At 45.0% G+C, this 14,523-nt stretch overlaps 1 protein-coding gene across 1 annotated transcript in view; it reads left to right on the plus strand.

The window, feature by feature from the left end:
* Nucleotides 1-14,523, plus strand: part of LOC143031866 (calcium-activated chloride channel regulator 1-like) — a 164,512-nt gene that overhangs the window by 113,257 nt on the left and 36,732 nt on the right. The window contains exon 2 of the mRNA XM_076196225.1: nucleotides 13,790-14,078. Within this exon, the coding sequence (XP_076052340.1) occupies nucleotides 13,790-14,078 (289 nt within the window). The remainder of the gene's footprint in view (nucleotides 1-13,789; nucleotides 14,079-14,523) is intronic.

Here is a 14,523-nt window from a genome sequence, read left to right on the forward strand (position 1 = left end):
TCAGCCCTTTTTGGAGACTTTCTCCTCATCCTTTACCCATAAATACTACAGTGGATAATCTTTCGCGAGAACGTATCGAGCGTGTATCATCCTTCCACCGAACGTTTACGATACAAACAAATCGTAAAGGACTCACCCACTTCGTGAATCTACGACCCAACGATGGATGCGCCTCCCACAATTCCCCCAGAAACGGATCTCAGACGCTGTAGTACATGTAGAAGGTTTAATCAACTCTTCCACGATCCTCAATTTCTGATTTCGCTAATCTCTGCCCTCTGGAAAGAGATCGATGCTCCAGAATTCCACGAACTGGACCGGGAGCTTCTTGTACCTCCTCCTCCTCCTCGTCCTCCTCCTCCTCCTCCTCCTCCTCCTCCTCCTCCTCCTCCTCTTCCATCTCCTCCTCCTCCTCCTCCTCCTCCTCCTCCTCCTCCTCCTCCTCCTGGCTCTCGCTGGAGGAGGACCCAAAGCCTCCCTGACATCGCCTCCTGAACCGCCATTTTGTTTATTCCACGCCACGCCTTCCCTCTCTCGCAACTCCACTCCCCTTCACTCCCCTCCACTCCCCTCCACCTTGGTACAACTCCCCTCCACCTCCACACACGCGTCTCTGTTATTTCCTTTTCGCGACTTCTTTCCAGCTCTCTGTGCTCCATTCCTTATTTTCTTACTTATCTGAGTGTCTTTATTGTTTCGTATTCTTGTATATTTATTTTCATTTATCTCCTCCCTTCCTCCATCACCCTCGTACTCCTTTATCTCCACCTCCGTCTCCGCCCATCATCTTCGCCTCATCTTCCTCCTCCTCCTCCTCCTCCTCCTCCTCCTCCTCCTCCTCCTCCTCTTCTTATTCACATTTTCCTCGCCCTTCCTCTTGTTCCTTTCTTTCACTCATCCTTATTCTCTTCTGCCTCCTCCATACTCCTCTCTCCTTCCTCTGCCTTCCCATTTACGCTCATCCTCCTAACCTTTTACTTCATCTAATCCCTCATCTTCTTCATCTTCCCCTTCACCTTCACATTCTCCAATATTACCCTTACCTTCATCTTCACCTTCACCACCACCTTCATGATAGCCTCCTCCTTCTCCTCCTCCTCTTCCCCCTCCCCTCCCCCTCCTCCTCTTCTTCGCTCTCCCCACCCTTCGGCAATCCTACGCCCTCCCCTCCCCTCCCCCCACCCCCGCGCCTGCGGCAGGTAATTACCCTCCCCACTGCCAGTCACTCAGCTTCCACCCGGAGCCCGCGCATCGCTACACCAACTCCTCCCTCCCTCCCTCCCTCCCTCCCTCCCTCCCTCCCTCCCTCCCTCCCTCCCTCCTCCTCCTCCTCCTCCTCCTTCTCCTCCTCCTCCTCCTCCTCCTCCTCCTCCTCCTCCTCCTCCTCCTCCTCCTCCTACTCCTCCTCCTCCAGACTCAGTTCCCCCAGGGGGTTGAGCCACTGGTGATGATCTGCTAGCCCGTGTCCCTCCATTTCAGTCCACGTGTCCACCAGCAAACCCTAAGGGCTGGACATCCCCTTCAGTTCCCTCCCCCCCCCCGGTCCCCCCTCCATCCTTTCCTACAGCGGGTGACCCCTCCTACCCCCGTTGTTCTCTTGAAGACGGTCGTATTAAGGTCACTCCCCCCGAAGTCTTCTGCTCTCATTTGAGAAGCCTTCTTCAAACTCGACATCAGTAACCCCCCCACCCCACCCTACCCCCGCGCCATCTCTTCCAACTCTTTCTCCTATTCCTCCTTCTCTCCTTCCTCCTTCCTCCTTCCTCCTCCTTAGAAACGATCTTATCAAAATCACTCCACAATGGGACATCTGTTATTATCTAAGAAATGTTCACAAACAAGGGCAGTAAACCAAAGGTAGACAGCGGATGTGGAGACCTCTCCAGTTTCTTTAAAACAGTTTACAGCTCCTGGTGCTCCAACTGCTCCTCTTAATTCATCTCCTCTTCCTGCACATTCTGTAGCAGGTGTCGTTGCAGCTGCTCTAAACCGATCACGCTGAAGAAAAAAGAATAAGCTACCCACACCTGTATCTGAGAGTAAACATCTGAGAAATAGTCTGTATTTGGTCTGCTTGTTTATCTATTTCCTTATACGTATATGGATATATCACGTGTTGTCTGCGTAGGTATGAACAAATCGGTCGTGTAATGACGTACTGGGGAGTCTGTCCCACTCTTGTTCCGCTTTTCTTCTTTATTTTGTTCTTCTTCCAAGTTCCGCCGGTACCGCCCTCTGCCTCTACCACCACCGCCACCGCCGCAATTTCCCGCCACAATTACAGCTTCTGGTTGCAGGTGTTCAGCCCAGTGACATTCCAGGTCTGAGCTGAGTTTTTGAGTTGTTCGACACCTCTCCGAAGACTTGACTGAAGACCAGAATGTTGACCATATCATTTCAACCCCTTCAAGACTTCTTGGCTTCAACCAAGCCTCGAGTTTCTGAAGGTGTCTTTTCCAGCTTGCAAAAAGTTTGGACTCTCGAGAACGTCTCCGACAAGAAAGCTGACCATATCATTTCAACCCCTTCAAGACTTCTTGGTTTCAACCAAGCCTCGAGTTTCTGAAGGTGTCTTCTCCTGCTTACAAAAAGTTTTGACTCTCGAGAACGTCTCCGATAAGAAAGCTGACCACAACATTTCATCAAACCTTTCAGGACTTTTTGACTTCAGCTGTCTCAAGTTCTTGAAGTACAGGTAGTTCTCGTTTTGTGCGAGATATGGGTTCCTACAGGCTTCGCACAAACTGAAATCGCACAAAAAAAACATATTTTCCCCATAAGAAACAATGGATAATAGGGGGGATGCGGGTTTTGGCCCAAAAAACTTCCATTTTTTGAACGAAAAACACATTTATTTGACTAATAAAGTGAACATGTTCTAAAAAATGTATCGTTCTAAACCTATAAGTAACACTAATGTGTAAATAAAGTGTAAATAAAGCACCCATTAACACTCAACACGATGCTCCTTCACTTCTCACAGTCCCTCACAGTCACTCGCCATCTTCGTCTGTGCTGTCCACCTCCTCTGGCACATCCACTTCCACTTCCACTTCCTCTCCTATAGCTTCAGGGTCATCCACTTCCTCTTCCTCTTCTGTCACTGGTTGCACAGGCGGTTTATTGAAAAACTCCAGCATGGTGGTCTGGCGGTTTTTCTTTTGAAATTCAGTCTGCATTTGAGTGTAGCAGAAAAGTGTGTCCATACACTTTCTTGTGATTGTGGTGCTTCGTTCAACATTGGGGTCGTGTTCTTCCAGCATGGCAAAACCTTCTTTTATTTTTCCTAATGCTTCACTGATAACAGTTGCAGTGAGCGTCCGTCCTCCCTCAGCCTTGTCTGCCGCTGCCGTCGCTTCTGCTTCTTCTCTTTCCCTCTTGTTCTCTTCTTCGATGTCCAGCAGGTCTTCATTGCTCAATTCTTGTCTGTGTGACTGAAGCAGTTGATCAATGTCCTCTTCCTCCACTTCATCAAGGCCTAAATCCTGGGCATAGCTGATTGTGTCCTTGTTTGCCTTCGAAACGATGTCGTCCACATTGAAGTCTTCGAAGGAATGAACAAACTGAGGACACAGTTTTTTCCAAACACCATTCAGACATTTCGTTGGCACTTCATCCCAGGACTGCTTGATAAAGGTTACAGCATCTTTTATTGTAAAATTCTTCCAGAAATCTCGCAGCGTCTTGTTCATCTCGTTCGTTTTCTTTACTGCAGCAGCCATCGTAGACCTCAGGTAGTAGGACTTGAAGGTTTGAATCAGCCCCCTCAGCGTTGGCCCCCAGCAGCAGCGTCAGGCGGTCCTTGGACGCCTTAAAACCAGGCGCCGTCTTCTCCTCCTGTGCGATGTACGTCCTCGCTGGCATCTTCTTCCAGTAAAGGCCGGTCTCGTCTACATTGAACACTTGCTTGGATGAGTATTGTCCTTCTTCCAGGGTCTTCTTAAGCATCTCTGGGAATTTCCTGGCCGATTCTGTGTCTGCTGATGCTGCTTCTCCGGTCATTTTGATGTTATGAAACCCGTGTCTTAGCTTAAATTTTGCAAACCAACCAGAACTTGCTTGGAAGGATGTATTTGGCCCGTTATTTCCTTCGATGTCGTTAATGAGGCTTTTAGCTTTTTCCTGAATGATGGCCAAACTAACAGGAATGCTGTTCTTGTTCTGGTGTTGAATCCAATTCGCCAGCATTTTTTCCATCCTCTCCATGGCCGACGATCTGCTGTAGGCTACCCTCTGCAATGTCCTAGACGAACCTGCTTCCACAGTTGCTCGTATTTTTGCAGCATTGTCTCGGACGCGCCGCAGTGTGCTCTCCCCCAATCCCAAGGCATGGGATATGATCGAAGTTTTTTGTCCTTGGTCATACCGGCTCAAAATTTCCATTTTCTTAGCCAGAGTGAGTGACTTGCGCTGTATTTTCTTAGCTGGAGGGCCGCTGCTGGTTCCAGGAGAAGATGAAGGACGTTTTGGGGCCATTTTGACGAATGAGTAAACTGGCTGGACTGGCTGTGACTGCAAACACACGAGAGGGCTGTAAACTTTGAACTGGGAGCGGGAGCGGCCGCCTGTCGGCAGGCAGCGGAACTACGTATCTGGCGCACTGTTTGAAATGCGGTTGGGGCAAATCGCATCTTAGCGAACAGATCGCACAATTTTAATTAATTATAATATTTTTAATGTCGCATCTTAGCGAATTCGCACAAACAGAACACGCACAAAACGAGAACTACCTGTACCTTCCAGTTTGCAAAACATTTCGGACTTTTGACAAATTTTCCTTTGGGGAAGACAGCCGGCCCTATCATTCTCAGAAACTGCTTCCTGATCATACTGGCCTATGTATCTCCAGTATGTTGATTTAAAGATGAATAAATAATACATTCTGGAAAGGGTAAAGAAGAAAAACGAGAAGGGGACAAGAAACGAAAGGGTTTGGGGAGAGAAAAAGTACCATAGGAAATATAAGACCATGAGACTTTACAAAGAATTTCCAATACTTTTACCTTCAACACCTACCTCCTCATGATCTTATTCACCTTCCCAGTGCCTCTTCGATGAAGTAGGAGTATAACCTATTTCTTTATCCACATCCGTTCGTGGCACATCTTTTCAATAAAAGGTACCGACACATCAAATGTTCCGATAAGGTTTCTGAGACAAACAAACCTCTATTATGCGAACGTGAAGCCACTCCGAGAGGAACTAGGAGGAGGAGGAAGAAGAATAGGACTTTTTTTCTATCCATTACTGTTAAATTAACTCACGCTGCTCCAAGACGTGTATTGCCGTTTGCCGTTCCTATCGTGTCGTGTAATGGTTTATTGGCTATTGCACGTTCTCTTCTTTGTGCGATATCGTCTTTATTGTGTGTAATGTATAATTGAATTTGTTTTACTGGATGGGTTATAGCCTTCAATACGTCCTGTGCTGAGAATGTTACTGCAGGCAGCATATTGATGAACAACGTGCTGGATCGTCCCGGAGTTCGATCTTATCGATCTGTAAATGGTGGGATATTTCTTGTGTATTCCTTTCAGCTGTAAGACGATTTTGATTAACTGAGAGAACGATTCCAATGTCAAAGGACAAATTTTATTACAAGAACTGTTTTGTTTGTCAGATGCCTGGTACACATGAGAATCCACTGTACTTGTATTTCTGGGGGAAGATGTATGCATTAGTTGGTTCTTTGCTTTGCGTCTACATTGTCTACAGAGGGAATGGTTTCTGTTTGTTTGTTTGTTTGTTTGTTTGTCTGTTTGTTTGTTTGTTTGTTTCTATAAGATAATATTTAGGGTCTGCAATCATAATCTATTTCTTCTCTTCTGCCTCTGCCCTTTCTATCCTCGAAAATAAGATTTAGCAAAATAGAAAATCAAATACCGTGGAAACACACCATGTAAAAGTCAACAAGAACGTTCCCTGTTCTTTTCTTGTTCTACCAGAAAGCTCAAGAATTCTCTTCACCCTAGCATTTTCCCATCTGTGAGCTCGAGTCTTTCGAAAAAGGATTCTTGTATCACATATCGAGTACCTTTCTCGACTTCGGGTTAGAACGAGTCTTTCGAAAAAGGATTCTCGTAACGCATATCGAGTATCTTTACTCGACTTCAGGTTAGGATGTTCTTCGTCCTTTGTATTTCTCCGACCCCTAGTCGGTCTTACAAGTAACTAAAAATTAATTTTCACTTACGGAATGATCTAATAAAATACCCACATTCCAAACCCTGATCTGGTCATCTAGATATTAATCTGTGAACTTAATCAAATCCCCATCGAGTCAGCTGAGAAAATAAATATTGAATAAGCCAAGTTTCTTGACCCTCTACCCGTTATACATTTCGTCTCCCATTTTCATTAATTCCTTTGTCCGTTTTCTGTTATCATTTCGTGTTTGTCACGCCTCTCCAACATATGAATCTTACGACCGAATCTGAAAATTGAATCTCTTCCCGGGCGACTCTCATGAGATGTACGACCATACCCGCTGGACCTGTAATTAAGCCAAGCCAGTGTCCGGATCCTCGCTTTCCTGACTTACCTTCTCGTGTTTACAGGGATTCGGACTGTTCGAAGATACAGAAGTAAATATAAAGTTTCAGTTTAACTGCTGGTATTCTTAAGATCAGTTAAGAAAATTCTGAAACGCGTAAAGGTTTATGATACGAAGCTAATGCCAGGGACCTAATCGATCTCTTCGAACAATTTAGAGCTCTAGACTTCCAAACATTATCGTTTTGAATCATGTGATGACTGATGCATTGCTATGCTTTGTCTGTAATCAAGAATGACTTTGTACATATTTTCCTTTAATGCAAAACATCCCCTCCTTTCTGTCAAAACGTTTATACAGTTACATACACGATATATGTGTACGTATACACATGTACATGAATGCATGAATATGTACATATATATACGTATACACACACACACACACACACACACACACACACACACACACACACACACACACACACACACACACACACACATACACACACACACACATACACACACGTTTCATAATATACAGGATACGCTATTTATGTGTGGGCTTAATTATTTGCGTAAAGGCTATTTTTGGTCATCACTCATTCTGCCTGATTTCTACCCCGCCTGTCAATTTTTCACTTGTCTTTCCCTGCCACACTCCCGTCCACTCTCGTCCCTCTCCCTCCCCTCCTGCCCCTCCCCCAGGCAACCTTGTTTCTCCTCCCCTCTTCCCCCTTCCCCCTCCTCCCCACCCCTGCCCATATATGTGAGGTTTATTTACGTAGAGTAGAGAGGCCCGCATTCATTACAGTATAATGGCGTGTCCTCTCCGAAACACCACTTAAGCCATTGTATGTTGGTCCTATCCAGGGGTCATCATACTTCAAGCTCTCAGTCGAGTATATATATGTACATATATATATATATATTTATATATATAATATATATATGTATGTATATATATGTATATATATATGTATATATATGTATGTATATATATATATATATATATATATATATATATATATATATATAATATGCAAGAAGAATTGAATACGACAGCATTGTCAGTCATTCAATTTTATTTTCAACTCTTCTGATCAGGATTTTTTAAGAAGTTGACTGTGAAAATATTAATCAGAAGAATTGAAGATATTAAGGAGAAATTGAATCACGGTGAAAATGCTGTCGTATTCAATTCTACTTGTATTAAAGAAAATCTGCTTCCTTCCTTTACATAGTCAGCGGTATCCCATGGCGATGAAATTAGGTGTGCTTCAAATATATACGATGCAGTATAAAGTCGTACAACATTCCCCATTTATTCTTCTAAAGAAATATAATCACGTGCAGTAGCTGTCTTTCCTTCTATGAGTGGAGAACTGTGACACCTTACACACTGAAGCAATGCGGTGTTAGTTGATAAAGCTTCAACGAAGAAAATATTAGTACATATAAGAATTTAGGGTCTATAGATGAACTATGTAATTGTGCACACATACTTATACATAACAGCACAAACACACACACACACACAAACACACACACACACACACACACACACACACACACACACACACACACACACACACGCACACACACACACACACACACGCACACATACACACACACACACACACAAATCTAACAAGATGGATCGTCAAGTACCGAACAAACGAACAAGATAATGAGGAAAAACCAAAACGATAAATTGTAACAAGAGAATAAAATCTATTGCCTGACGCCTCGTTTAATACCTCCGCAGCTTCTTAGTATTCTCTCTCGACCACAGATGGCGTGAGTGTGGACCTCTGGATCCATGTTTGTATACCGGCCCGTGGGATATTTCGTTATGTTGACTTTCGCTCGCAGGGGAGAATGGGTATATATTGATTCGCCTCAGAAGATATAAAAAAGTAATGCAGTTATATGCCACCAGTAATAGAAATAAAAGTATAACGAAAAAATAAAGGAAACCGAAAACGAAATTGAAGTTATTTACGAGCATGACTCGTCAGGACGTGCCGGGCTGAATTTATTAAAATTCATACCTTTCGTCGAACCGCTATAGATTGAAGCATTTTTTTCTTTCTTTCTTTAACGAGTCATATCATTTTCGATTACCGAATGTCATTCTTCGAGTGGGATAATATTTTTAGATGGACGAGAGATGATTGTCTTTTTATTTTTCAATCGAGGAGAAAAACTCACGCGTTCAGAGTACGTCGTTACTGGCTACTGGAACCGCAAACCGACCATCTCTCTCCTTCTTGACGTTGGAGCAATCCAGAGGTAACCACGCACATAATTCTTCGCTTATCTCTCCTAAACGTTATATATTATCCTTTTCTTCTACATCACAGCAACTTGAAGTCACCCAGTATTACTCTTCTTTCCGTTTAAGGACCTGGATATCAAAGCAGGGCTTGGTCGCGTCGTTTGTTGCAGACGATTACCATATAAGGTCGTCGTCTCTTTACTCTCCTTTTCAAGTTGCCAACCTCCCGATGTTTGTCTTCCTTTCAGACGTTTGATGCGTCGGTTCTCTGGGTTCTTTTTGTCCTTTTCTGTGAGGTACAGATTGATTCCCATTTAGCAGAAGGATTGATGACTCTTGGGTTCCTTTCATTAGTGGACATCAATGAGTTCTTAAATGGTTTGGGCATCGACGTAACAGCAGGATACTCGAAGTCGGGTCTTACTCGAACTCGGGTGTGTCGCTCCTTGTCTGTTCGCCTCAGTTTTGTTTTTGTTTGTTTGTTTGTTTTTGTGTAATGTGCCTGTTATCCCTATACAAACCGCCAGATATCTCGTGTTTTGTTTTTTTTTCTCGTCCATTAGAATTTTTGAAGCGCCTAATCATCCCTTGTTCCCCCGAACGCTTTATGGTCATAATTAGGTAACCAGCATTTGAGTTTCGTTTACTTTTGTCCCAAGAAAATTACCGCGTGGAGTCATTATAGGTTTTGTATTCTGGGTAATTTACGAATTATTATTTTTTTTTTTTTTTTTTTTTTTTTTTTTTTTTTTTTGAGTACGAAATAACCAAATGAATCCGTTCCCGGCCCAGACACAAAGCTTCTGGTCTCCTATTGGACAGGCCCTCTATCGCATACTATTGTTTTTTCTTTTCTTATTTTTCTTACGCTAATGTACATATTACCTCTCCGTACACTGGAATGAGGCCAGAATACCTATTTCTCATTACTTGGCCACCCACTTTCCATTTTAATTCATCCTAGTCCGCCATTGTGCCACGAAGAAACTAAATGAGTTCTCTAGAATGACCAATGGATCTCTTAGGAGCTTTAAGAACTCTATGCATAACTTAAGCCAAAATGACCATGTGGGCTGAGCCCTCCCGGCCGATCGTCCATAAGACCCAAAATCCTCTTCCCGGACCCTTCTTTCCAACCTTCATATTTAAAATCTCCTGAGGGTCTCTTTAAGGTTAATGTATTGCCCTGAAGGACGGAGCTAGCTACTTACACAATGTCACCCCAGGCTGACTTCCTCGGGTTGGCCATTATGTTCTTTTATTCTGTTTGGAATCCCTTAACTTGTGGAAAATCGGGCCTTCCCGAGCTTTTGTTGACCGTCGTGTGGGTGGTGGTGTTGGTGTTGGTGTTGGTGTTGGTGTTGGTGTTGGTGTTGGTGTTGGTGATGGAAGCGGTGTCTTCAGTGTCATTGGTGGTGAAGGCGGCAGTGATGGTGATAGTAGTGGTGGTGTTGGTGTTGGTGTTGGTGATAGAAGTGGTGGCTTTAGTGTCTGTGGTGGTGAAGGCGGCAGCGGTGGTGATAGTAGTGGCAGTGGTAGTGGTCGTGATGGTGGTGATTAGTAGTGGTGGTGATTAATAGTGGTGATGATGGTAGTGGTAGTGATGAATACTGTGATGCTGATGGTTGTCATAGTAGTGAGACTGCAGATCCTGGTGGCGTTCATGAGAAGGGAGTAGCGAAGAAAGAATTTGAGAAAAGATGAAAAGAAATGTAAAAAATCTGGGGGAGATAAAATTCAAGAAATGGGACAATAGATGAGTTTGCTTCAAGGATCCTTGGAGTAATTCAGAACGAAAAAGAAAGATCCCCCTTCCTCCTCCTCCTCCTCCTCCTCCTCCTCCTCCTCCTCCTCCTCCTCCTCCTCCTCCTCCTCCTCCTCCTCCTCCTCCTCCAAGTTTCTTCCCCTTCTCGCTCTTCCTGCCTCCTCCTCTAAGTTTCATTATTTTTTCATCCAGTTTCTTCGACTTACTATTCTCTATTTTCCATGTGCATTTCAAGTATATTTCCTCTCTTCTACTTCTTTCTCCTCCTGTTTCTTCTGTTGCAACATGATGTTGTTACACCCATTCTCTCAATTACTTGCCTTAAGGAAGAACAAAAAGAAAAAAGGAGACAGAAGAAGAAGGGGAAAGAATCGATAGAAAAAAAGGAAAAAAAAGGAAGAGTAGTCGAGTTGAAACAAGAGTCTATACGTGGAAGAGGAGAAGTCTGCAAGAGTACTGGAAGCAGATCGAGAGCCTCGGGGTATCTATCGAATTCCGCTAATGAGGTTGAATAGCGAGAATTTCGACTCAGAGGAGAGGTCTGCAAGAGTACTGGAAGCAGATCGAGAGCCTCGGGGTATCCATCGAAGTCCGCTAATGAGGTTGAATAGAAGAGCCTGGACGTGGAAGAGAAGGAGAGGTTTGCAAGAGTACTGGAAGCAGATCAAGAGGCTCGGGGTATCTATCGAAGTCCGCTAATGAGGTTGAATAGAAGATCCTGGACGTGGAAGAGGAGGAGAGGTCTGCGAGAGTACTGGAAGCAGATCGAGAGCCTCGGGGTATCTATCGAAGTCCGCTAATGAGGTTGAATAGCGGGAATTTCGACGCAGCCGTAGATAGGTATCTGGGCTCAGGGAGCTCGCTCGGCGAAAGTTTTTAATTAGCATATCAGTGTAAGCGGCTTGCAAGAAATGAGGGAGATATTTCAGATGAGCTGTCTTTAATGAGGAAAAAAGTATCAAGGATGAACATGGTATGCTATATCAGATAAGGACCGTAGATTGTGCATTGGCTTACTATTAGATAAATAGGAGCTAGAGGTTGAATGGTAATGTGTTCATAGATGCTCAGTGCAGACATGCGTACATACACAGACATATGAATATGCAAATACATGTGCACACAAACGCAGGTGTACACACACACACACACACAAAACACACACACAGACACACACACACACACACACACACACACACACACATTTGCGTGCGCTCGCACACCCACACCCAACACGTGTGTGTGTGTGTGTGTGTGTGTGTGTGTGTGTGTGTGTGTGTGTGTGTGTGTGTGTGTGTGTGTGTGTGTGTGTGTGTGTGTGTGTGTGTGTGTGTGTGTGTGTGTGTGTGTGTGTGTGTGTGTGTGTGTGTGTGTGTGTGTGTGTGTACGTTTTTGTTTATTTGTATCTCAACGTTATGCTGATCTATGGCACGCACGCGTGTATGCTATCTCCATCATTTACGGCAGTACCAGCTGAACTTGCTGTACAAAACCAGCTGAAAGGACCACTGGTTCCTAAAGAACTATAAGATACATTTTCTTTTTCGAAATTCATACTACGAAACCCTGACCACAAATTGAACTTGCTACAAATTATTTCCCATCAAAACAAGTTATGCTTCCTTTGCATGAGCCCACCTCACTTCTCTCCTCCCCCCACCTTTCCCCACACCCGAACCTCCCACGTCCCCTCCCACGTCCCCTCCAAACCTCAACGCTGCTCTAATAGCAGGTTTTGGTTAATAAATCGCCCTTCGAATGGGGGAGATCCAATACAACTCACTTGAAACCCGTTTTCTTTTTGGAACCTCGAGAGCTGCGACGGAGAGTCCTCCAGTTAACGATCCGGAGGATTCAAAAGAACTCGAAAGTTCTGCGACAGTTCAAAAGAGACTCGATTTTTCTTCTCCCTGCACTTGAAACACCCTCTTCCGTGTCCACTAAGGTTCTGTCTAACTTGGTTAAGAATGGGATTCTAAACACTAACTACTTCACTGTCATTTACGCGACTTCCCAGCTGTCTGAAACCATTATTCATTCTCTAACTGTCCGGCTCCTCTATGACATCACAGACCCATTTTCTTTTCTTATTTCTCTCTCCCCCTTCATTTTGCATCCCTCTCCAACGACAGGAATCTCTTCAACATCGATGATCACTCCGACAGGAGTGAATGGAGACCGAAAGACTAAAGATGATCGCAAAAGGGACAAAGAGACCCCAAGAGGCTCTCAGGGTTGTATTCCATTGACGACGGAGCAGTTCGGAAGATAATTAAAAGACTTTGCAGTTCTCCGAAGAGAGGAGGGCAATAGAGGGGGAAGGAGGGATGGGGGGCGGAGGTTCCCCAAAGGGAAGTGATCGCATTGAAGGATGTTGACCTGCTTGGTTGTGTTAGAGGTTATAAATACTCGAGCGTCAAGTGCAGAGAGAGTTGTTACTCTGGTCTGCGAGTTATGGATGGCGAGGCTTTAGATGAAGTACGCGTCTCTCTTGTGCTGGCATGGACTGCCAGATTTTTTGCTCAAGTTCTTTCTGTATGTTCCCGTGTATTAGAGCTTGCATTTGTCTGCTTGTACTTTTGTGTCTGTGTTTATCTATGTTTGTGTGTGTGTTTGTATGTTGTTTTGCTAGTGTAGTATATCTACGTGTGTGTGTGTGTGTGTGTGTGTGTGTGTGTGTGTGTGTGTGTGTGTGTGTGTGTGTGTGTGTGTGTGTGTGTGTGTGTGTGTGTGTGTGTGTGAGAGAGAGATTCACCATGGTCTTGGATCACGTGTTGGACTCGTGATCGACAGCTATTACCCTCCCGGATGAGAGCTCAGAGCTCATATATATGACCGATCTATGGGTAATGCTGTGACCTTACACGCACACACACACCCAACTCCCCGCCCACGAGAGTTGGAGTAACGACTCGCACCGCAGCGATACTTAAAATATTTCAGCCCTGGGCGGGATTAGAACTCGGACCGCCGTAGTGGCGGTCGGGAGCTCTACCACTGCGCCATCAAGTGTGTGTGTGTGTGTGTGTGTGTGTGTGTGTGTGTGTGTGTGTGTGTGTGTGTGTGTGTGTGTGTGTGTGTGTGTGTGTGTGTGTGTGTGTGTGTGTGTGTGTGTGTGTGTGTGTGTGTGTGCAGTTACACACGTATCCCATTACATTTGTATTGACTGTACCTATACATAACCCACCACCTCATGCATAACAACATTCCTCGGAATAAGATTTTCACGAAAGCTCTCTCCCTCTTTCCAGGACATCCTCCGCAGCGCCTCTTCAGTCGTTTTCACGGCCACCAGAGGCCGAGCCTCGTTTCGCTCCGTCAAGGTCCTGGTGCCTTCCATCTGGCACTGCGACGCGCTCTCGGGCGTGGCCAGCGCTTCCTCAGAGTCCTGGACTTCGGCAGACATCCGGGTGACTTCGGAGAGCCATCCAGTGTACGGAGACGAACCCTGGACGCTTCAGACCCGAGGGTGTGCTCAGGTCGGAGACTACGTCAGCTTTGGACATGAAATTCTACTTCGCAACGATACTCTCCTTTACGGTAAGTGTCTTCTTGGAAATGTACTAAAGTTGATGTGAAGCTACACGTATGCGCTCCCAGGTCAAACATATAGTGTATGTAAATACACATAATCAAGTGTGTGTGTGTGTGTGTGTGTGTGTGTGTGTGTGTGTGTGTGTGTGTGTGTGTGTGTGTGTGTGTGTGTGTGTGTGTGTGTGTGTGTGTGTGTGTGCGTGTGTGTGTGCATGCGCGCGTGCGTGTGTGCGTGTGTGTCCCCGCGTACTTTAACTCCACCATTCCCCATGCAAATTAGGCTTTTTATTACTTCGTAATCAACATCATTATGCATGTTCCCCCACCAAGCTATTCTTCCATCTTCAATATCTCCTAATCTGAGTTTTAATCCCGCCCTCGTCCAGGAACAAACCACCGTCCCGTCTCACCCGGACCGCGGGGGGACACAGGCGAGATGGCCCGTAAGTCA

The sequence above is a fragment of the Oratosquilla oratoria genome, chromosome 1 (genome assembly GCF_046742065.1).
Source record: "Oratosquilla oratoria isolate Oo_2021 chromosome 1, ASM4674206v1, whole genome shotgun sequence".
Classification (NCBI taxonomy): Eukaryota; Metazoa; Arthropoda; class Malacostraca; order Stomatopoda; family Squillidae; genus Oratosquilla; species Oratosquilla oratoria.